A 25794-nucleotide genomic window follows, 5' to 3' on the forward strand; every position below is an offset into this window, starting at 1 on the left:
ACAGCTGATGTTTTTTTCCCATACAATTTTCCTTCTCAAACCCAGAGCTCTGGTTGAGAACCTACCCAAGCTCAAATTTAAGCTATGTGTTTTTGTTTACTTGTTTTTAAAGACCCAGATTTCTATGGGCCTCGATTTAGTTTGCTTAGTTAAGATTTTAACTGGCTAAAATGGTTTTGTGAACGTCATTTTGGCCCAGGTAGGAAGAATTGTATAACTATATCAAACCTGGGCCTACCTGTAGCAGATCTGTTTCATCACAGTTTGCATCTGCTTCTCTTTCGTTTATTTCCTGCACTCCGAGGTTTGTGAAGAACAAATGAAAAGGGCACCAAGAGAAACGAACAGCAATGATTCATTCATACAAATGCATGTTTATTGTGCCGAATTGTAATGTTATATTTATAAACCTTTACAAGGCTCTATTGCTGTCTTTCAGAAGATGAACAGCTATAAATGCTAATCCTATTTTTCCGCCCTGTAGCAATTTCTTGTGGACACCCTGGAGTCCCAACCAATGCAATTCTGTCAGGGGACAAATTTACATATGGATCTATAGTTCGCTACTCTTGTACAGGAAGTCGAACTCTCATAGGAAACTCTACTAGAGCATGCCAAGAAAGCAGCCGCTGGAGTGGAACTCTCCCTCACTGCTCAGGTACCTTTGAAAGCATTGACTTAATGTGACCTTGTAGCTGAAATTATTAAAACTATTCCCTTGCAGCAGATTTTAATGCAAGTGAAGTTTAATAAGTCAGATTTTATGCTCTCAGTTGCTCTTTGGTTAGCCGTTCACTCCCATTATAACAGTGATTTCTTTTAACACCTTTTTGTATCTGAAAGATGATCTATTGCTGAGTCCATCTATGGTCTGTAGGGATACATGTTGTCTCCAAAGTTTCTTCCTTAACCCAGCATCCATTTAGAATGTGTTATATGGCTCAGTAGGGACGCCTAAGGCTTGCCGATCAGAAGGTCGGCAGTTCGAATCTCCGCAACGGGGTGAGCTCCCGTTGTACGGTCCCAGCTCCTGCCCACCTAGCAGTTCAAAAGCACGTCAAGTGCAAGTAGATAAATAGGTAGTGCTCCAGCGGGAAGGTAAACGGTGTTTCCATGCGCTGCTCTGGTTCGCCAGAAGTGGCTTAGTCATGCTGGCTACATGACCCAGAAGCTGTCTGCAGACAAATGCCAGCTCCCTCGGCCTATAGAGCGAGATGAGCGCAGAACCACAGAGTCGTCCGCAACTAGACCTAACGGTCAGGGGTACCTTTACCTTTATATGGCTCAGTAGTCAATAACAAGGAGTGCCTCTAGATCCTAAGGATATTCCCTGATTTTGGAAGATCAAGTGAAGTACACTTTTTGTATACAGCGGTACCTCGTGTGACATACCATTCCCCTTACGAATGCTGCGGGTTACACACTCTGCCCCTTGTTGTGACCTTTGCCCCAGGGTGCGAGGGGAAGTCGCAGTCCGGCAGCACAGGAGGCACTGTTAGAGAAACCGTGCCTCATGTTACGAGCGGTTTCCTGTTATGAGCAGACCTCCGGAACGGATTAAGTACATAACACAAGGTACCACTGTATAGACATATCACTAATGTTTGTATCCTTCATGCTGCTGTTGGGCATGATTTTTCTTAAGTTCTGTTGGGGTCTTCATGAAGCCATAAGAATGAGGAGAGAAGATGATCTCAGCAATGAGTGGATTGTATGTTTACTGGCTCTGCTAGGTTTTGGTTTTTTTTTAAAGCAATTCTCATATATTATATGCATTATTATATTTATATGCACTCCAGGTTTCCTAACATAATCAACACAGCAATGCATATAACTGCATACAAATATTTATAAAATGATACTGCAGAAATATAGTACCAGATGGGGCTTGACTCTCGTCCATGTATTATATGTATAATATATTTATTTGTGCATATAATTAGTCTGGCTTTGAAACAAAAGCAAAAACACATTCTACATGCACTTTTCCTACACAGGAAAAAGGTTTTGGGCAGGCACACCTTCTTTCTAACCCTGCATCTTGAGCAAGAGTTCTGACATTGAATTTTCAGCTCTTCTCTGATTATATTCAGTGTGACATAGACCTATGCTAACTTAAATTATAGTTAAGTCTCTGTTGCTCAAACCCGTATTTGGTAGGCAGACTCGGCCTATTGTGGCTCTTGGGCAGGAATATTTGTTTGATGCCTTGTGTTTTGTAACGTGCCTTTGGGGCACACCTCAAAGACCCACGAAATTTGAAGTGGAGCTGATGCCCAGCTGGTCGTTAGCCGATTGACACTAAACCGTGCTGACGCCTCCTGATAATGACCCTTTTGATACTTTGCATTTACAGGAAACAACCCAGGATATTGTGACGATCCTGGGGTGCCATCCCATGGGTCCAGACTTGGGGATGAGTTCAAGATAAAAAGCCTGCTACGTTTCTCCTGTGAAATGGGTTATCAGCTGAGAGGTTCCCCAGAAAGAACATGCCTCCTTAATGGATCCTGGTCTGGCTTGCAGCCAGTATGTGAAGGTCAGTATCAGATTCAGCTCATGTAATTGCAACTGTGTAACTGCATTTCCATAAATATGATACTTGGTGTTCTTGGAACTATTGTTTGTGCTTGAAAGTACATTTAACTACTTGCTTAATTTCAATACTTGTTCTTAATAGAAATGATCAGGTTTACCACTCTCCTTTATTAGTCTCACACCTGTTAATACAATGCGCGGGTGGCGCTGTGGTCTAAACCACTGAGCCTCTTGGGCTTGCCAATCAGAAGGTCAGCGGTTCGAATCCCCATGATGGAATGAGCTCCCATTGCTCTGTCCCAGCTCCTGCCAACCTAGCAGTCCGAAAGCACCTCTAAGTGCAAGTAGATAAATAGGTACCGCTGTGGCGGGAAGGTAAATGGCATTTCCGTGCGCTCTGGTTTTGTCACGGTGTCCCATTGCACCAGAAGCAGTTTAGTCATGCTGGTCACATGATCCAGAAAGCTGTCTGCAGACAAACGCTGGCTCCCTCAGCCTGAAAGCAAGATGAGTGCCACACCCCATAGTCTCCTTTGACTGGTCTTAACCATTCAGGGGTGCTTTACCATTTTTTTTACCTTTAATACAATACTATATAAACAATATTGTAGCAAAATGTGCAACGGTCTTAAAAAAGTATGTAAGTAAAACAAAATAATGGAAGTATGGTGGTCTGCTAAATCATCATTACTGTTGTGGATTTGAAACTGTTTATCTCTAAGTTGATCATACTTATAGCAGAACTTAAGTTTGCTGTATTGTGAATCTTATGGAAACTTTCTGATGGAAAGAAGTCTACCACATTCTCTTAAGTACCATCCATTAGGGCTAGGAAAAAGAAAACACAACCAATAGTCTCATAATATCTTAAAAGACATTGTTCCAAGCTGGATGTGGCTACAGGCTGCCAATTACTCACCCGTGGTTTAATGAAGAGTTTATTGTCTTTCCTAAGCTCACAGGCAATGTGGGGAAGGCATTTGCCTCAGGAAAGTGAAACAGAATCCAAGAAGGCCTGCATGTATCATAAGTTAAGAATAAGAGCTGCAGGCAGGTTTTGATCTGGATTCACATTTTGTCCTTCATTCACCTTTCTTCTCCCTGCCAAAAAAACCCCCCTCAGTACACACACAGGTCACATACACAAGTGATTATGAACCTCTCCTATTCTAATTTATTATAAGCACCTGTTCTCCTTTCTAGCCAGTAATCCATCTTCCCACAGCTTACAGCTTGTTTTTCACCAGCAGAACGTTTCACCGTTCTTTCATATATAGAATTGATGTTGTGCATTTAAATACCAGTGTTTCTGTGGGCATTGTTGTATGAGTTACTACAAAGTACATTTTGAGCATCCTATGAACTAATTCAAAAGAGAACATAGAAAAGTCTCTGGTTGTACACTGTAGCTAATATGGGTTGGGTTTTTCCCTCTTTTGTTTTACATTCATATTAGGAAGTAATTTTTTTTATTAAAAACTGATTGGAGAATGATCTGAAAAATGCCAGTTCAGTTAAATGCCTGAACTGGGACTAAAATGATAGTGACCTATTGGCTCAAATTGTATTTGTGACTGCATGCACATACATGTGCAATTTGCACCAAAAGAGGGGTTTCTTCCCTTACACAGATATCTTTATTGCTGTTGCTACCAATGTGGTTCATCCAGTCTAATATCCACCTGGAGACTGAGTTAATTTAATCTTCTGAACCTTCAAGCTCTTAACAGAAAAGCTGATTTGCGTGGCAAGTCCCCTCCCCCATGTGAAATGAAGACACTGGACACATTATTTAAGGTTAATGGGCATGAAAAGGCCACAACTTTATTGATTACAGAATTGAAAGGTATTGGCCTTAGGCATTGGCTCCTATCGACTACCCGGCATGGAGACCGGGAAGGGTTATCCACAAGCCGTGGGAGTCCTGTTGAAGTACGCCAACTAGGATCCCACGGGTGTCACCACTTGGGGGCGTGCCAGGGGCCCTTACCTCCCTCGGTTTCGGACAAGGCAACGCCCCCCGGAGTCCTCTACCGGACTACCCTTTTCATTGGGGGAAGGTGATGGCGCTTCCTTTCCCCCCCATTCATTTGCATAACAATTAACCCCTGCCAATGCCTAACCGCCAATACCGTGGAAGTTGTGACGTTTGCTATGAGGTAGGCGAAAAAAACAAAAGGCTGGAAGTGCGCCAAATTGGAAAAATTCCTACCAGGCCCCTTGCGGCAACCAACCAGAGTCCATAGCAAGGTCATAGCTAGCTAAGCCTAAAGGGTGGGTGGGATGGGAAAAACCGCTCAGCTGGAAAGGGGAAAGAGGGCAGTCCCCGGGCGTGCCTGGCCTTAAATAGGCTAGGCCACGCCTCCCCAGTCCGCCGATTGGCGGGCAGGGTCGAAGGCACGCCCGGGGATTCCCTGGTTCTCGTGGGGGCAAAAGGCCAGCCCCCGCGTGTGTGGGAGGGGGTAGCCCGCAACCCCCTCTCCTCCCAAGCTCGGAAATGGCTTTATCAAAAATCCCACTCAAGGACCTTTTGGCTCAGTCTTACCTGACATGACTCAGGTTTAGGCAACTGTAATCGCAAGAAACAGAATGAACCTTCACTTTTCTTCCTTCACAGCAAAACCATTTGCAGGGAACCGTACTCGAGCCTGTTTTCAATACAATAGGCTGGAGCTGTAACCTTTATGAGCAAATTATATTAGGAGTGAGACTGTGTGAAAGGCAAGCTGCTGTCTAACTGAAACAGATAATCTCAAGGAATACTGCAAGGAAAGTGAATTCCCCCTTTAATGGAGAATTCAGTTTTGCAAAAACCTAGCATTTGAACACTAACCACTGGTTTCACCTTGTAAAATCACCCCAGCTATTTCTGGGGGCAAATTGATGCAAGTTCTCTCAATGCATAGTTAAGACTACATCTTTAAAAAGAGGAGATGTCTATGAACAAACATTACCTCCCACCTTCAATTATTTCTCCCCCTCTCTTTTTGTGCCCCATTTTTACTAACGCATGCAAAGGGGATATATTGTTACCTTGTGCCAATAATGAAGTAGAACAGTAAGATAAGCCCAATATAGGGCATGCCTATTTTGATAACTTCACCACAAACTAAACAACTGAAAAGCTTTGGTTTCCCAGGGTTTGTCCTGCGTCAGTTTAAAGGAGAAATCAAATTTACTTTATTTTGCTTTCCCTGTCTTCCCCACTTTTGACAGCTGTATCTTGTGGCAATCCTGGGACACCAGCCAATGGCAAGATAGTCTTCAATGACGGAATTTCATTTTCTAGCTCAGTCATTTATGCCTGTTGGGAAGGTTACAAGACTTCAGGACTAACTACGCGACACTGTACAGCCAACGGGACGTGGACTGGCTCTGCCCCAGACTGCACAGGTTGGGAACTGACGCCCTGTTAACAATATGCTTAAAGACTGAAAATAGATGTGCTATCCTTGTAGAAGGAAGAAAATTGTTTTCTTCAAAAAAGGAGGTCACAGTAAATTATACTCTTATTCATCTCCACATATGGAGCCTGGTCCTAAGTATGTTTGTTTGAAAGAAAATTCCATTGAGAATGAGGCTTACTTCCAAGCAAGTTTGTTTAACTTCGCAACCATAGGTTACCTCACCCTTATATTTGCAGTCAGTAAACTACGCTGACATTCTGGGACATACTCCCAAGTAAACATGTGTAATATGATTGTGCTGTAAGGCTTATTTTTCTGCAAGCACACCTATATGGCTGTCCTGCAGAGAAATTTCTTGGTCCTACCTGTAACGTTTTTGCAACAACATACATGAAAGTAAATTGAGTGAATTACCTTTTTGACTCAATACCGTATACATCTATGAATGCTTAAATCACATACCAATCAAAAATCTTCTTTGTTGGCACTGTTTCGTCTTTTATCATTAAGCAACATGGCTTCTGAGGAACAGCAGTTTTATAATCTGAGGAACAGCAGTTTTATAAAATTATCCTTTCTGTTATTTCAGTCTTTACTGGAAACAATCCAGATTTGGGATTTACAGTGTATGCCTGTGTAATGGGGGACGTGTTACCTACAGAGTAAATCAGAAAAATACATGCAGTAGAACTCCCAAAATGTATAATAATGCAGGAAATGTGACTTAGAGTTTGTACAGGTGTGTTTGTGCAACATTTACATAGATTTGGGCAACAGGGGGCTTCTTCAGTTTGTGAGCACAACTTGTCTTTGAGGATCAGAACATCTCCTAATCCAGTAACATTTCTTCTACGCGTGGTAGAAGCTATAGATGCACTGTTAGAAGCCCCTGGTTATATTTGCACTTCAGGAGCACATGCCTCCACTTTGCCGTAGACATACACAGAAAAATGCATTTTTAAAACTTCATTGGTTTAGGAGTCACATTGAGGTTCGCCAAGGGCTTCCTGAATATAAATGTAAGCTTGCATACAGATCCCTAGGTGATGTCTGTTGTTATATCTGTTTTTGCATGTGCGCTTATGCAAGATATAGTTTTATTATTTTTATATTTTAAAATAAAACATGTTTCCTCTTTGTGTTCTAACCCTAGTGATCAGTTGTGGAGATCCAGGTGAATTATCAAATGGCATCCATTTTGGAAGGGATTTCACCTTTAATAAGACGGTCACCTATCAGTGCAACCCAGGGTACCTAATGGAACCTGTTGGTGCATCCACCATACGCTGTACGAAAGATGGCACCTGGAACCAGACTAAACCCATCTGCAAAGGTTTGGGCTTTAATTAGCTGACAAAAATTCAAGTTACAGTTTCTCAGCTTAACCGTTCTCAGAAAAAAAAAGTAGAATAAAACAAGAGTTGTAGTCCAAAACATCTGGGTGGCACCATATTGACAAAGGCTTATAAAGACATCTTGTTCACTTTTTACATTCCACCCCCGATAAAAATCTTTTCTTTCTTGTTTTCATTAGCTATCACATGTGGACCACCACCCCAGGTGGTGTATGGAAAAGTAGAAGGCTCCGATTTCCACTGGGGATCAAGTCTAAGTTACAGTTGTGCTGATGGGTATCACCTTTCCAATTCTGCTATCCTGTCATGTGAAGGTCGAGGAGAGTGGAGGGGAGAGATCCCACAGTGCCTGCGTAAGTTTACTAAGATTAAATTGTTGATAAAATAAAAATCATGGTGCAATAGTCATGTTTGGGAGAACTATGAGATGCTGTCATGTAGGACCAGAAACTGAATGTTCTGGGCTGGGGGAAAACACAGCCAGATGGACAGAGTATAATTAAAATGATGATGATGTCGTCGTCGTCATCATCATCATATTGTTGTATGGGGGATCAAGATTAGCTGTAGGGTGGCAGCACCCATGCTGCTTTGCACAACAACCAGGCACTGGAAATACAAGCAGTACTTGTGCTTCTGAAATGCCACAATAAGTAATGTAATATTGAAAATAGTGACATGCATTTTTTTGCCTGTGACAGCATTGCTCATAGCTTTTCCTTTCTTTTAAATTCTGAATCTCCCAAGTGCTTACTCCTATGGAAAATTAAAACATTTCTTGATAGAGCATCCATTTGCTGTCTTATTGTTGTTTCATTGTTTATGACTTAATAGCTAGTTTGTAATTGTGTTTACAGATGTATAACTCTTCACCATTGCTTTAAATGTGACTAGGCTTGGAGGTAGTCTTGAGCAATGAATTTTTAGCACATTCTTAAAGTGCATAGAACATGAGCAAGTAACACAGGTATGGTGCCTTCAAAAAACAAGAACTTCTGAACACATATTGGTCCATGTTCTGAAAAGATACTCTGGGAAACAAGGAACCAAGAAGACTTTCTTTCTTTCTTTCTTTCTTCCTTCCTTCCTTCCATCCATTTATATTCCACTTTTCTTCTGTCATGGAACCAAGGTGGCATATTCCTGGTATACATATGGTCATTCATCGAAGCACTGATTGGACCCAGACCTGCATAGCTTCCAACTAGGTGGTGACCTCATGCGCCTTCAGACAATATCAAGCCTGTAAAGACTGAAAAACTAAACATTTGAAAATGATTTTTTTTAAAAAAAAAATTGCATGAAACTACTCAGTGGCAAAAAAAAATGATAATTTAGAGAAGGAGAACAAGTAGCCAAGGAAAGGCTTTGTCATTGATCTGGGATAATTTGATACTCCTGACTTAGCCAACTCGTCTTGACTTTTCCTTATTCTGTTTCAAATTCTTATGAGGAAAACGCTTATTGCCGAAGCATACTTAGATGAAGAAGAAGGGTAGTTTGAGTATAATTCAGCTACAAAATTAGAAGGGAAGAAAGTACCAGCTCACTTGTAGTTTCATATTTCATAATATGCCCCGTGAAATGTCCTCCCACAAGAATGGCTTCCTTTATTCCATATGCACGCATTATATGCAACTGGCACCCTTCTCATTGTTCCTGTTCCCCACCAAATCTGCCCCTTCTTAGGCTCTGTGTGCTCCTTACTAGGTAAAGGTAAAGGACTCCTAGACAGTTAAGTCCAGTCAAATGTGACTATGGGGTTGCGGCACTCATCTCGCTTTCAGGCCAAGGGAGCTGGAGCCCTTTCTCAATACTGTCCTCTCAACACTAGGTACCTCATCTGTAAATTAGGCATCTCAGTTAATGTTACTTTTGTGGGGTGTTTAATGGCACATCAGGGCATTCAATACTTGCAAACAAATGATGATAGCAATAAATTAGCATTCAAAAATCGATGTAAATTGGATAAGCAGTGTGGTGCCTGCTAACTTGTATTCACACACACACACACACACACACACACACACACCAAAAAAAAACTTCACTATGCATATGCTATACATAGTTTTAAAGCCTTTTATTGAACATGTTCCCTTTTTCTGTAATAGCTGTATTTTGTGGAGAGCCTGGTACACCAGCCGAGGGGCGACTCAGTGGCAAAAGTTTCACCTACAGATCTGAAGTATCTTTTCAGTGCAGACCACCTTTGATACTAATAGGATCTTCAAGGAGAATATGCCAAGCAGATGGCAGTTGGAGTGGAATTCAGCCAACATGCATTGGTAATTGCTACAATTATTTATTTGTGCTGTGCCTAAGCGCCGCTTCACACATGTTTCCTACTCTGTTGAAGATAAACTAAAATGAGAGAAGCTGCTGTGCATGGGATAAATTTAAGGCTTAATTCCGGCATAGGCAAACTTGGCCCTCCAGATGTTTTTGGCCTACAACTCCCATGATCCCTAGCTAGCAGGACCAGTGGTCAGGGTTGATGGGAAAGCCTATCCTCTTCCCAGAGGGGAGGTGTTGTGAGTAGGAATCGCTTCCCGCTTCCGCAGGAGGGGTGTGGCCAGGGCCCCTGCGTCATTGGAGTCCTGGGCCCGTGTCACACACTCCAGCCAGCCGGGCTGGTGGGCGTGGTTTGGCCCGCCCTTTTAGGCTTTGCCTCAGCACTTGACCTTGCTATGGACCTCGGTTGGTTGCCCAAGGGGCCTGGGAGGATTTTTTTCCACTTGGCGGATTGGCTCTAGCCACCTGGTTTTTCGCCTACCTCATAGCAAATCATCACAACTTTGTAAGGTTTGGCAGTTAGGCATTGCTTAGGCAACTGTGAAATTTGCCCTCAACCCCACCCTGCACTCATGCAGTAGATTGTGTGGGAGTTGGGACTTCCATTGGCTAACATTAATTGTTGCATGGGGAGGCAAGTGCCATAGAGATTGCTCGTGGGGAGGGAAAATTTAAAACTTGCCCCTGTTACATGCTGTGATCTTGAGGGAACTGCACCCTGACTTTCCCCAATATTTCAAATTGCACACAATGGGATTGCTACTTATGTTTTGTGATCTTGAGGGAACTGCACCCTGACTTTCCCCAATATTTCAAATTGCACACAATGGGATTGCTACTTATGTGTTTAACATCATGTGCAGTTTGAATGTATAAAAAGGTCACCATAAGTTTCTAAAAGACATATGTTCTTAACGTTGCATTTATAAATTCACCTCCCCGGTAGTCTGCTGGAAATAAAATCTCTCTGTGTGCGTGTGTGTATTCCAGTGAAGTGTGAGCAGACCTCCAGTCATCAGCCAAGTTTCCCCACTCTCCTCCTCACATCTTCCCTGCTTCTACCCACCCCCCAATCCACTCTTGAAAATTTAAGACTGATGGAATGATATGGGATGATAGATAATCAATGGAATGCAGGTGGTCGTGAACAGAAGTTTATTTTCATCACCTGTGGATCCAAACCGTGTGTGTTCTTTCATATAATTTTTGTTACGAAGCAGGCCCAAGTGAATTTGATGCCATTTGAGCATCAAAGGTCCTATTTTTTTTTTAATCAGGAAAAAGCTTTGTGTTCATAAAGATTTGCTGAAGCTTAGAAAATGGCATATAAATCTGCAGTTTATAAGATCAAATGCATCTGATCCGTTGAGATACTTAGTGCAGACTTTCCACATTTTGAAGAATCAGGGCAACATGATTCAAATGCAGATTACCTGTACAGTCATACCTCAGGTAACAGATGCTTCAGGTTAGCATTTTTGGGTTGTGCCCCGCGCCAAACCTGGAAGTACCGGAACAGGTTACTTCCAGGTTTCGGCACATGTTCAGAAGCACTAAATCGCGCTTTGTGCATGTGCAGAAGCGCCGAATCGCAACCTGTGTGTGCGCAGACGCAGCGCTGTGTGTTGCGAACATGCCTCCCGCACGGATCACGTTCGCAGCCCGAGCATCCACTGTATACCCTATTGATGTCAGGATTCACCCCAGTGGGGATGCATGGGATTTTTGTGGGAGGTTTTTGCTTTGCTGAAGCTATATCAATTGCCTTCATATTTAAAAATCAAGTGCTTCCTAGGCAGACAGAAGGAATCATTCTAATTAAGATCAGCTTAAGGAATTGTTCTAATGCATTGTCCAATAAGCTGCCTGACACAAAACCACAGAATGGGACTCATTGTGCAATTATTTAGTTGAATCTAGCCCCCTGTTTTATTTTCCATTTACTTTTTCCTTACTCCAGATTCCTTGATTCATTCAGCATTTATGCTAGGATAACTTTTATAATTTCCTTTCTGGGACAATATATTCTCTTCTGGGGACTGTGCTCAGTTCTCACATTGCTTACTCCTTTTTCCCCTCCTCTCCCAAACAGCCCCTTTTATCCGAGAGCATAGAATTTTGCTTTCAGGCATTTTTCATCCATCGTTTTTCTTCATCTCTGTAATTTCCCAGGCTGGGATTTTCTCAGCCTCCCGCATCTTCTCTTGTCTGCCCACCTGGCAAGGGTAAAAGTCAGTCAGCTTTCACAATAAGACAGAGCAATTCCACTGCCTTCTCCATCTCACAAATAATGCCGCATTAATGACAAGTAACTCAGTCCTGTACAGTTAGGTGACCTTGTCCCTACGGGTAGAGTTTGATTTTTATGTTGGTGGTGCTAAACTGATCCAGTGCTCTCGGGTTAAAGGAAATCCTGGCGATGGAGCACCATCCATTTAAAGTAATAATTCCACTCTGCGACTGATCTTTTCCCCTTTTGAAATAGTTTTGCGTGGTTAAAAGAATCTTATTTTTCTTCCTCTCCACCTGAGCAGCTGCAACCCTTAAGGCTGCTTTAGCAGCCATGTTAATCTCCTGTAGAGCTCTTAACTTCACTAGCACATCACTGAGACCATAAAGGTTTTTAAAAAGAAAGGGAAACAGTATTAACACTTCATGGTTTCATTTGATGTTTAGAGAGTTAATGAGTATCTTGTATTAAAGTAGCACAGTCAAAGCCAGTGAGGGAGTCCACCAAGGGAACCAGCTTGCAAATCACTCTGTGGCAACTGAAAGAAGAGGCAGAGTTCCCTTCTTTTTGTTCAAGCACCAGGACACAGGGGTGGGCAGAAGGATTGGCCTTAGTGTGGACATTTGATGCTCGCATGGAGCTGACACAGGTTTTCCCTACCTCAGCCTTCAACGTCACTTCCTGGTGCTTGAAACCTTTCCACTACAGTTGCCTGCTGAGGCCACTGGCAATTTGCTAAAGCTTGCCTTCAGTGGCTGCTGGAAGCACACCAGCCAGTTACTAGTAGTTAAAAAAGAAAGCAATTTTTCAATAGGTGGAATTATTGCCTGTAGAGCTTTGCTGGGGGCACCATTCTGGAGGAGCCCACAAGATGGTACAGTTCAGGATTTATTTTTTTTACACTGCATCATATTTCTGTATGTGTGTGTAATTTGCTTTTAGTAGGCAGCACTGTACCACAAAACCATGTTTGAACATTTATCATCCCAGGGACATGGGATGCTGAGGTAGTAAAGCCAATTTTGAATTTCATAATCTGAGCCGAGATGTTTTTAGAGTAACAATGATCCTTTGTAAACAACACTTCCCCAAAGGTGACACTGTCTAATTTTTCCTTGCTACTTTTATTCAGCCACTGCAGCTGTAAGTCAGTTCCTACACACACACTAGATTTTTTTTCCTTTGATGGGATATTGTTTCATTTTCCCATTAGCAGATGCACAGTCAAACTGCTGATGAAGTTAAAAGTCCCTTGATTGCTGAAGTACACTTTTTATATATAAGTCATGTGTTACGCTCTAATCTGTCTGAGTTCTGAAGCCTGTAAGATTTGCTTTGTAAATAAGTCCATTATATATTCCACTGACAACATGATTAAAGTGGCTGCCTAGGATTGAAATTTAAAATCCGGCTAGAAATAGGAAGTAGCAGATCCTATTTTTTTCTGGATTATAAAGTTACAAATACTGTGCATTGGAAATTACTACAACTTAGCAAAATGCCTATCATTATGGTGGACATTGTGCATGACAGGCTTGAGTACGGCAAGTAGACTTTGCGTTCCCTTACACACAAAAACACTATGCAAGGAGTGGACTCCCACTGTCCTAAGTTTAGCACTTTGCCATTCACTCCTAAAGAGAAAAGGTAACCCTTTACAGAAAATCAAGTGATACCTCCAGAACTACATTTCAATGGGGCTAAAAACTTTGTTCCCTTTTGTGTTATATATTGTAGAATGTAAGTTTTTTTTTTACTGATTGTATGTTAGGTGCTCTGGGAGACTTAAATAACGTATTCCTGCATAACAGGCTCCTTATGAATTCCCTACTCACTTCTGTTTTCAATTGCAGATCCTGCTCACAACAGTTGCCCGGATCCTGGTACACCCCATTATGGAATACAGAATAGTTCTAGAGGCTATGAGGTAATTTTTTTGGTGCTGTTACATTTAGAGTACCTGTTTGCACATGGTGCTTCAGGAGCACCGATCTTGGTCTGCTAGAAACCTAGGGTTTTGTGCCGAGTTGTTTCCAGCTTTTAAAAGCCCATGCATTTTAAAATGTCTTCTTCCAGCATTTTCAAGAGAACCTTCCTGTTGATTTCACTGAACAGCTTTAAACATTGAAACCTTCTCACAATGATTATAACATAAGCATTTTTAAGTAAAAGGGGGGGGGGAGGATACCCAGTGTTTATTTTAGCGATAAGAATAATATGAGCATGGTCAGAATGGCTGGTGCTCAATTAACATTTTTGATCTTTTTGGGGGGGGGGGCAACAGATAGTTTGCCAAGTGATTTCATTTAATTGGTGAATTGTGATGAATCTCCAGCACAAATACTGAAACAGAAATTATCATGCATATTGGTCAATGTACTGCTTGATTGTGTGCTCTCCATATAATCTCTCAATTAGGCACAAGGCAGTAACCTGAGGGTCTGTCTTGAGAGCAATTGACAAATAGTTTCAAAAGTACATAAGCACCACAGCTGACTTAACATTTTGCATATTTATAACTGTTTCAAGTGAAATTCTACCACAGTGTGAACTGTAAAGGTCAGTAAGAAGTCAGTAAGTCAACGTGTCTGTTGTGGAGGTTTGACTCCAATTTCCTCATCCTTTGCAAAACCATAACCAGTCCTTAAATGATAAAGATTGGGCAATTATCTATCTTCTCCTCTTACCCCATTTTTCTCCTGAGTGAAATGGTTTGCTGTATTATTTTCTTACTAGTGCAAAACTGAATATTGAATGCACAAACTCACATATACAGTTACTGGTCAATTGAAAACGACATGTTTGCAACTTTGACTGTTGGGTGATTTACCATGGGCTCTATCTATATGGGGAAAGGACAACTTTCTCTGCCAGGGTTTCTTCTCCTGAGTCAATCAGTCTTGAAGGAAAGCTTTCTAACTCTTTCACATAAATTAGTTAAAGCTATAGTTGGAGAGTAGGATAAGCTGACATACTTAGCAGCCCTTAAAGCAAAAAAGTAGAATTTATCTTTTAAAACAAAACAAAAAGAATATTCACATTGAGGAATATAGTCATCGTGTTTGTCACATATGTCAGTTCACGCAGGACCAAGCTGTTTTCACGAAACACAGACAAAATGGGGAGAGAGGTAATGTGTGCCAAGCATTTGGTGTTCTTCTCCATGGAAACTCGCTGTATTCATTGACTTGATTGGAAAAGGAAAAGAAGGGAAATGTCCAAAGTGTTATTTCGTGTTGTGGCAGAGAGATGAATATTATGTGTTCTATTGTTATTTCTCCTTTTAAATTTTCTTTTTAATTCTTTAGGTTGGGAGCAGAGTCTTTTTCAGATGTAGGAAGGGTTATCACGTGCAGGGGTCAACTACACGCACTTGTCTTGCAAATCTGACTTGGAGTGGCATACAGCCCGAATGCATTTGTAAGTAACAAATGTTAACTACTTCAGTTATGTATCTTTTTTAAAGAAAATGTTGATGATGATGATGATGATGATGAAGAAGAAAAAACAGGATGGTAAAATAAAAACTTCACTTTCAATACCTGACACAAGGTCACTACCCAGAAGCAATATTTGCTTGGTGATCCAGGCAACTGTGGAACATTCTAGCTCAGGGCTTGTGTACATGTTGCATTTGCTAACATGTACATGTCCTCTTATGTGACGGGAGATTTCTGGACAAGTGAGAGCTGGACCATAAAGAAGGCTGATCGCTGCAGAATTGATGCTTTTGAGTTATGGTGCTGGAGGAGACTCTTAAGAGTCTCATGGACTGTAAGAAGATCAAACCTATCCATTCTTAAGGAAATCAGCCCTGAGTGCTCACTGGAAGGACAGATCGTGAAGCTGAGGCTCCAATACTTTGGCCACTTCATGAGAAGAGAAGACTCCCTGGAAAAGACCCTGATGTTGGGAAAGATGGAGGGCACAAGGAGAAGGGGACGACAGAGGACGAGATGGTTGGACAGTGTTCTTGAAGCTACGAACATGAGTTTGATCAAGCTGTGGGAGGCAGTGGAAGACAGGAGTGCCTGGCGTGCTCTGGTCTATGGGGTCACGAAGAATCAGACATGACTAAACAACTAAACAACAACTATGCCATAATTATCATATACCCTTAGATGTGTGGAAGTGGGAAGGAAGTCTTGTTTTAGAGAAGGACTGGGTTCTTCAAAAATTACACTCAGTTGCTTTTCTTCCTGGATTTTGGAGTTCTGAATTACCCACACTTGTTTCTGAAGTGCAACCAATACATTAGGAATTCTTAATTTCTCTCTCTCTCTCTCTCTCTCTCTCTCTGTGTGTGTGTGTGTGTGTGTGTGTGTGTGTAAACACACCACAGACAAACATTTTTATCAGACAGGTGCATGCATTTCTTTCCTTAGTTTAGTTTTCTCATGATTTCCTGTCCCCCATTAACAAAACATAGCTGCACATGGAAAAAGCATTGCAAAAAAGCAGGAATGTGATTGCATGCACAATTGCAATCTGGCTTTTCAGTATTGCTTCACCCCCTGTCATTCTGTTCCATTCCAAGAAATTCAGTGCTGACGTGACTGTGGCTCTTGGCCTCAGAAAGGGGCATCCTCCATCCCTAGCCCTATAGTCAAAGTGTGATTAAGTGTCAGGCAGATGTCCCAGGCTCTGCATGAAATGCTTGAAGATTAATATATTTAGATTTTTTTATGACAGCTAGAAGACAAAAAAGAAGACATCAGAGAACATATTCAGTAAAGTACATTGATGTGAAGCAAGACTGACCTTAGGTTCTTATCTTATTTCAAATTAACTTTGAGATGCTGTGAATGAGCAGAGCACAAAGAAGAAGAGAAGTATACTTACAGTGGCTTGTACAACCAGTGTAGCATAGTAAAAACCTTTCTATGGAACCTTTATTTTGCAGAGGTTTATAATGAATTTATTTAGCACAGAAATCACTGTGTAATTTTCAAGGTTCTTTGAGTCACTGAAATGGAAGTGAAGCAGACAGCTCAGTAATTCATAGTACTGATCACAGCCTAATTTGCAATGACGTATGGTTTAGCTTTCCTTTTCTTTTTCTCTCTTACCTTCCTAATAATCTTCCATGTGTCGGGAAAGAAGGTGTTCTGAATACCTTCGAGTCCAACTTTTTTTACATTTCTCCTTCACATTGCTTCTTTGTCAAAAACATGTTCAGCTGCAACACAGAAAAAACATGCCAAGCTATTCATAACATAGAAGTTGACTACATTTTTACTTACAGTAACAACATGTTCATTTCATTTTTCTGGATTTGGATATATACTTTGCTGATATATATATATTTTTCAAACTTTCAGCTCATGCTTGCAGGCAGCCAGAGACACCCGCAAATGTGGATGTGAAAGCAATTGATCTGCCTACCTTAGGCTACACTTTGGTGTATACATGTCAGCCAGGATTTTTCCTTGCCGGTGGATCAGAACACCGAACGTGTAAGCCAGATATGAAATGGACAGGAAAGTCACCGGTTTGTAAAAGTAAGTTACTAATGAAAATAATGGTTCAGTTAGTTTCTACTTGCTAACTAGTCCAAGCTCATGCATAATAATAAAAAATGTGCGCTGTGATGTGAATCAGGCCTGCTATGTTTGAAAATATTGCATTAGTATCCCTTTCCTATGTATAGAACGATAAAAGTAGCAATGAACCCGTGAGAGCGATGTGCCATTTTCAAGACTGAAGAGTGTATATGTTTCTTCTTTGCCCCACAAGTCATGTGTGTAGGTGTTCAGCTTCTTGAATGGGCTGGGCTACCTTTTGGGAAACTCTGGCAAGCAGTTACAAGAGTTGTTGAGAGCCTATCAGGCTGCTGGGGCTGCTTAAAGCACTTAGCTGCGAACCTTATTATTTCCTTCTCTTGGGGGTGGGCGGTGGGAATAGAAGCAGATGGACCAGTGGCCAGCAAACCAGCAGCAGCTCACATTGCCAGTCCCCTCCACTGACCCTCACCTCAGGGCTTTGTCAACCCTGGAACCCTTACCTGCAGTGTCTCCGGGAATGCACCCATGGAAGACACAGCTTGTAAAGCTCATAGTACTGGTGATGCAGATTTACTTCTTCCCCTGCATGAGCTGCTGTATCTCCTTATGCCTTGTTACTTTAGCAGAACATCTGCAGTAGCTGACCATGCTGAAATTGTATGTTCTTGTAATCATGATGGAGACAATTTCCAGGTGTCTTTCATACACAAAAATAGATACACTGTGTGTCCCTGCTTTAACTAGCCTCATGGCTTCCAATGAGCCAGTCATATGTTCTGAACTGCTCTGAACCTAAGATTTCCTTGGAGGAGTTGCAGGCTCGCCACTGGAGCAGCAGTCCTGTGCTACAGGCACAAAACACATAGAGGCACCTTGGTGATATCCAGTAGCCACTTCTCAACTTCAACCACACATCAACCTTCAAAGTGCCAGTGAGCATTTCTACCATGTAATTGAGTGGCCAGGATGGAATTTGCGACCTTATCAATACCTACAAACACACCCCTGCTTACTCCCCCATTATCCATGAGGCAGAATCAAGTCTTAAAATCAAGTCTAGACTTTCTTTCAGATTGTGCTTTCCTATAGGAAACAGTGACAACCCCTGATATTCATCCTGACATTCCCTTGAAATGTGTTAAAACATCCATATCCACTGCACGCAGTGGGGCAGTGCTAAAAATCTGCTAGATATCTCATTTAGAGGCTGTATGCTGAGCTGAATTGCCCTGAGTTATGATTTCTTTTGACAAGGGACGACCTTTCTTAAAACAGCCGAAATACGTATGAATATTGAAAGTGTTTCTCTTCTTTTTGTCACTCTTGGACATTAATCTCAGATCCCTAAAGGCTGGGTTTTTTTAAGTCTCCAGAGAATTGTTTTGTCCCTGACCTAGTCCATGGGGCATTGCTCACTGAAGATCCCAGACAAACCAATCTTCATTGACTTCTTGTGTATAGAACTTTTCAGTTAAAAGTACTACAGTATTAGAAAAATTGAAGGGGGCTTTACAACTGTACAAGTGGAAATGCAACCCAAGATACAGATTTGCCATACCTTTACTTGAAAGGAGTCTGCCTGCAGCAGACAAGAATCTTGCTTGTCCTTGGGCAGGGATTTGTTCCAAGTTTCTAACGGAAAATATTTGTTGTTTTGTGCAATATGTATCTATGTGTTTTCTCCTTCCAATCATTATGATGTGGGTGGTGAGAGCATTTCTCTCCATGCAACTGGTGGCATATTGATTTTATTATTATTATTTTAAAAAAGGCTGAAAGGCTGCAGTGATTTCTGATTGAATTACCTCATGTCCCCTGACCCTTCCAGTGGATTAAATATGGCGTAACCACTACTCTTTAGTCCTTTATCATCAATAGTAGACAAAGGCCATGTAAAACAAGCAGATATTGGGAAAAAGTTTCATACAATTGCATGTGATGTTTATTTTGCCCTCAGCTTTCTGTGTTTTTATCTTCCAAAATCATTTGTGCTTCACAGTGTTTCTGATTTAGGGTTCAGTTGGAGGTTAAACATGGCATCTTGGCTCCTGCTGTATCTCTTGAAGGGTAGCCTCTTATGAGTCAGTGTGTGCTTATACTTCTTCAGGAATTTCTCATAATGCAACAAATGTGTGTTGCCTTGTCTTTGTGCAGCAGTCTTAAAAATGGGACTTGCCCTTAGAAATGAGGAGAAGCTGAACTCTATATGATTTAGCCTCCCTCTGGCATGATATAGCCCGACCTGTCTCTCAGACTTGGTTGGAGGAAGGTCTCCACAACTCTTGACGCTACTTGCTATAGTTTCCTGTCAGGTCAGATGGACACTCTGCGTGACCATCTTATGAATTACATGGTGTGTCCCCACCCTCTCAAGGAAGAATGACAAGTAAGTAGCACTCTCCTATATATCAAACATAGCTAGGTTGGGCTTGAATGGGGTGGGGGTGGGGGGTGTTGCAACTAAGCTTCCCTTAATCTCAGTCTATGTCACAGTCTTACAGTTTTTCATGTGTTGTCTTTTAGTGTTTAATGTATATATAGTACTAAAGATGTCAAATTATGAAATGATTGATGGGTCCTGCAAGAATACTGGATCAAATAAATATGTATTTTTTTGTTTTTCATTTATATGAAAAACAATGTTTTTGTATAAATCTACATGTTTCCTTTATAAACAATCTGCATGTCTCATTCTAGTAAGAATTAGCAGTACAACAAAAAGATAGATTTTGTGACACCCTGGTCAAAATTTGCCCATGGGTCTTCAACCCTGTAACATTACCTAATTCCACTTGTTTGAGAATGAGCTCTGCTCCTTGCCATTTAACAATGTGCCTAAAACCAACCTGAACAAAAGCCCCTATAAGATTTAATTTCTCAGACAGCATTCTTACACAGCAGATATTTCAATAAATTAATAGATTCTGATGGAACAATCTGAGATGCATTTCAGAATTCAAGCTTTCTGCTGAACAATCCTAAAACAATTAGGCAAACTATGGGTGTCACAAGTATCAAAGGCAGCAGGTGTCTGTGTTATTTCTGGAGAGAAGGATGAAAGCCTAGGATCTGCCTAGGGAACAGAATCAGGCTTGCAGATCTGCCTGCTTCCCTCTATTGAACTGCCCCTTGCCCCTCTCTCCATTCTAGTCTTGGGCTGGAATCTGCAACACACTTAGTAGGGTGTAAGCCCACTTGGGTACAATGGGACCTACTTCAGAGTGATTATGCCTAGGATTGTGTTATTAGTAGATTAGTGGCAACATCACCCCAATACCTGGTGGCCATGTATGCATTGCAGTGCACACTTAAGTACCACTCTGTAATATAGCACACATGCCAAAGATTTATCCACCGCAGCTGACATGTATTATGAAGCATTGTCATTGTCTTGGCAGTTCCTGGGGTATTATACAATTAGTTCAGTATAATTTAATTGTAGGTTACAAGTATGTATATATGTAATAATAATGATGGACATACAGGTGCAACATCTTTGTCACCAATATAAGGCTCTCTTTTACAACACTGTAGCTGATATAAAACTAATCATTTTTTAGAAATGAGTGCAGTAATTATTTCTGCAATCAGCAAGCTTGCCACAATACAAATGGACTCCCTGGAGATTTCCATCTCATTCTTTCCCCCCCTCTCTGATGAGTGTGTAGAATTATAACTGCTTGGATATGTAATATAGATTTTACTTCTGCTATAAATGGTAGGCGTATTGGAGAACACACAATTGCCTCAATCAAGAATGATGTATCAACATTCTATACATAACTCAGTATGTTCATAAAAATGATAATTTGTCTTTTTACTTGTAGGTAAAGGAGTGAGAGAAGTTAATGAAACAATAACTAAAACTCCAGGTTTGTATACGAGAACAGTTTTAGAACTAAATACATTAAATCGCTCTCTAGTTCAGTGTTTCTCATACAGCAAAATTCTTTGTAACTTTCAAATGAATCATTTCATTACAAATGACAAAACGAAACAATTTCACAAAAGTACTGGCATATAAAAATTGCTGTCCGAAATTGGTCATGACACAACTCTCTCTCTGTCTCTCTCTCTCTCTGTGCGTGTATATATATATATAGCCTTTAATACAATGTCCTCTTATGTGGCATAATCGAAGATGTTTGTATGGCTTAGCTTTCATGGAGACAGTAAATCAGGGTCTGGGTTATACTACTATAGGCTACAGGTCGGGGTTCATATGACTGAATACCACTCCGTAAGAAAAAAATGTATCCACATAGAAAATGAAGGATTCAAATGCTCCATTATAGTTTCCTGTGTGGAGAGAATGGACACAAATGCACTAAATTTGTTTCGTGTCAATTTCACACATGGCCAATATGAAGACTGATCCATTCCATCTACGTATGGTATTTAAAAAAATTCTTACCTTTACCAGGTGGTCCAAGAGTTGGCTTTTCACCACCCTCCCTCCATTATTTAACATGTTCTAGCCACTTGACATGGCTAGAAAGCACAGCAGATGCCAACATGGCTTGCAAAAGGGCCTCAAAAGTCCTTGGGATGACAGGCTGTGATGACATGTCATCCCTCCTCTGACACTGTATGGGGGGGCGGGAAATGTTTTCATGGAAAGGTGCATAGGGGCAGGTATCTCCCCACCCCTCACCCCTATCAAGTTCAGAAGAGGGATAGTACATCAAATCCCCTTGTAGGTATTTTCAGACTGATATTCAAGGCATTCAACAACTGCTACTCTTCGTGGTCATTCCAAGTATGTAGAACCAGTTTTTAAAAGGTAGGCCATGGAACATGGGCCCTAAGTAAGAGAAGAGTAGATTTCGGCATTCTCATTCACAAGTGCATTTAAGGGCTCCAGGTCAGTTGTGTTGTCTTTGGGATTAAGATTACTCCCCTCCCCCCCCCCAATAATAATAATTCCCAAGCATTCCTAAAATACACTTATACCCTCAATCATATGCATCTCCACCTGCAATCTGAGGTAGTACAACCCATACATTCTTGTTTCAGTGAGAACTAGGCCAATACCAAAAGAGTAATTTTACATATTAAACACAAGGCGCTAGATAAAGTTGCTTTATATCAGACAGTGCACTATAATGGAGAGCCTTATAATGAAAGTAGAATTGCATTATACTGAGATTTCAGGTAAAATCTATTTCATTTTCATCTTATGAATGTTCAAGTTCACAATAATAAAAAAATGTATTCTAAAATTTAGATTTGGAAATGAAGTTTAAACTTTTGCCTAAATCTGCTTAAAGTTGCATAACTTTATATGAGTAAATGTTAAACTCACAGCACTTGTCGGCACATTTTGTTACAATTGCAATGGGTAAACCACTTTTCAAAGCAGATAGTAGAGTTGACACTTTACCTGTCTCCTAAATGGAGGAAGAAGAAAGTGGCACGTCCTCAGACTAGTTCCGTGTAACACAGACTTGGGGCGACTCCATACATTGTATAACATGTTTGCAGACACATGTAATATATAGGTAGTTCACATTAGAAGTTGTGATTGGCTGTGCCACCCTTTTTATGCTGAAAACAACAAAAACCACCTATTAAATACCACCACCCCCCGTGAGCAGTTTCATTAAGATAGTTATTGCTGACATAAACTTGGATCCATTCTATGTGCAGAAAATGTATTCAATTTGTGTGACTTTCGTTATGCACCTTGTGCTAAAGGTAAAAGGTAAAGGGACCCCTGACCATTAGGTCCAGTCGTGACTGACTCTGGGGTTGTGGCGCTCATCTCGCTTTATTGGCCGAGGGAGCCGGCATACAGCTTCCGGGTCATGTGGCCAGCATGACTAAGCCGCTTCTGGCGAGCCAGAGCAGCGCACGGAAACACCGTTTACCTTCCCACCGGAGCGGTACCTATTTATCTACTTGCACTTTGACGTGCTTTCAAACTTCTAGGTTGGCAGGAGCAGGGACTGAGCAACGGGAGCTCACCCAGTCACGGGGATTCGAACTGCCGACCTTCTGATCGGCAAGTTCTAGGCTCTGTGGTTTAACCCACAGTGCCACCCGCGTCCCTAGCACCTTGTGCTAGGACACCGCAAATGAAATAAAATCCCAAGGTGTTGTTCTGCTTGCGCAAAAGGAAGCAACATAGCCTCCCTATTCTGACACTGTGTGAACTCTTGTATGCAAGCGTGTTAGCAGCAATTGTTTTCCTTTTGCTCAAAATTGTTTAGATCCAGCCCATCATCGAGCTCAGTTCACCTGATTTCCCCAAAACATAACTTGCAGCACATTAAGTGAAATTTACACTGGTTCCTAGGGAGAGAAGTGCTTGGCTCTGCTCAAGTGTGTTTGTGCAATAACCATGGAGATACACCAGTTCTGCAGAGTTCATTAGACCATCACCGTAGGAAATGAGTGCATATAAGAATTAGGCACTGCCTTCTACTAATGACCAGACTACCTGAAAAGCAAATATATATATATGGTTCTACTTTTCTCTGCTGCAGTTCATACATTCAGCTGGGGGCCAAGCTTCAACAACATAGTAGAAGAGTAGCTCTCAGTCTTTTCTTTCTGCTGTGCAGATGCTTTGCAGTGCAAACTGTACTCATAAGTGCTCCTTTGCATTGACACCTTGTTCAACCTGGTTGTCCATACAAAGGTCTCAGTTCACACTGAAGTGGTGGAGGGGAGATCCTGAGTGAAGGAAGGGAATAACTTGTGCCACTCCATCATGTTGGCTCAATTGTGCCCTCATTGAACGTATGAATCTCCTTTCTACTATACCAAGTTGTATAAGATTTTAAACTTCTATCTGAGCAAATTTGTTGTGGAGTAATTCATTGTGCACTCATTAATAGTTATTAACTACCACACTACTGTAGTTGAATCTTTTTCTCACTGCATAAATTTAGTCAAATGAGTAGGGTAGGGAACAACCGTGCAAGTCGTCGTTTCTCGGTTTGTGTCACAGTCTTGCAGTCTCTGCAGTGTGTCTCTAATGTTGAATGTGCAGCATGTATTTATTTAAACAGTCTTACATGCAAAGTGTGTTTCCTATGTCTCAAAGTCAACGCTTTTGTCATCTGAGGTATTTATGAGCTGATTTTGAGATACAGTGGTACCTCGGGTTACATACACTTCAGGTTACATACACTTCAGGTTACAGACTCCGCTAACCCAGAAATAGTACCTCAGGTTAAGAACTTTGCTTCAGGATGAGAACAGAAATCATGCTCCGGCGGTATGGAGGCAGCTGGAAGCCCCATTAGCTAAAGTGATGCTTCAGGTTAAGAACGGACCTCCGGAACAAATTAAGTACTTAACCCGAGGTATCACTGTACAGTGCACAATCAATTTTTGATATATAATTTGTTGATATCCCTGTTTTCCTGGAAGTTTTGCTTTTATCTCTGTTATACTGCAAAATGATGAATAAGGATCATCTACCAGATCCTAGCTTTGCTCGCGCATTCCTAGAATTTCTATGGCTTGGAGACAGGGCTGTGTATGACTGCTCTGCCTCTTCTGTCCCCATCCCACCCTAGTGCTCCTGTAGAAAGATCCAAAGTATCTGAAAGATCTAAGTGCAACAATCTGAATATGCAGAGAATCTCCTCTTCAGACCTTTCTTAAAAGGTGTCTGGCCCCATGACCCCTCCATACTTGATGCCCATACACATTCTTTGAATGGAATAATAGATGTTTTATTTTATTTTTACCTTGCTTAGGATGCCCTGATAGGGATTTTGGTTCCTCTTACTTTCTCATTTTTGAATCTTTAATTTTAGTTCTCCACATTTCTGAAGCAATTAGCAAATGAGTCGTTTTTTTAAACCCCTCACAAAAGTTCATCAGCACTTTAGTGAGAATTTTTATGTAATAAACACATTATTGTAAACACTTTTGATTAATACACATTTTTGCAGGTAACTTTCCCTAACATAATGTGGCTTTTCATATGTAATCGCCACTGGTGTATTGGTGAAAAGTGTGCATATATCACTTTTTCTACACATTGGTTGGAGAACTGCACCACAAAATTCACAGAAATGTGAATTTTGAAGGATAGCAGTGTTTTTGTTCACAAAGTGCAAATTAGGTAGTTCCTCTTCCAAATGCGAGCAAAATCTAATTTCTTCCCCACCCCCTACCTCTTGTGCACAATTTAATTGTTACATTGGGATATGCTTGCACAAACTTTACGGGGAGGTTGTACAATATTGGTTGTTTATTGAGTGCCCGTTCTGATTTGCTTGAGGGAGGTTATATGACTTTACATCGGGAAATTGCTATCCCACACTTTCCAGTGCATTTTCTCATCACTTTCCTTACCACAAAAACGTCTGATCTGAAGCAGTTTTATTGCACAAGATCACCAAATCCTCTTTAATTGTGAAACCCGAATTTGTATGTTTTATTCAAATAGTGACCGTATGAAACTTTGTAACAAGATTTCCCAGCTGTTGGGAATTGCAAGTGCAGAA

At 41.2% G+C, this 25794-nt stretch overlaps 1 protein-coding gene across 4 annotated transcripts in view; it reads left to right on the top strand.

Moving 5' to 3' along the window:
* Positions 1–25794, top strand: part of CSMD1 (CUB and Sushi multiple domains 1) — a 956661-nt gene that overhangs the window by 911811 nt on the left and 19056 nt on the right. For 3 of the 4 annotated variants that reach the window (XM_081856635.1, XM_081856637.1, XM_081856638.1), the window contains 10 exons: positions 485–658; positions 2357–2539; positions 5755–5931; positions 7099–7278; positions 7480–7653; positions 9412–9585; positions 13676–13749; positions 15131–15242; positions 17144–17323; positions 21154–21198. In XM_081856635.1, the coding sequence (XP_081712761.1) occupies positions 485–658; positions 2357–2539; positions 5755–5931; positions 7099–7278; positions 7480–7653; positions 9412–9585; positions 13676–13749; positions 15131–15242; positions 17144–17323; positions 21154–21198 (1473 nt within the window). The remainder of the gene's footprint in view (positions 1–484; positions 659–2356; positions 2540–5754; positions 5932–7098; positions 7279–7479; positions 7654–9411; positions 9586–13675; positions 13750–15130; positions 15243–17143; positions 17324–21153; positions 21199–25794) is intronic. The other variant, XM_081856636.1, reaches the window with a different exon arrangement.

The sequence above is a fragment of the Podarcis erhardii genome (assembly GCF_964252035.2).
Source record: "Podarcis erhardii genome assembly, chromosome: 3".
Classification (NCBI taxonomy): domain Eukaryota; kingdom Metazoa; phylum Chordata; class Lepidosauria; order Squamata; family Lacertidae; genus Podarcis; species Podarcis erhardii.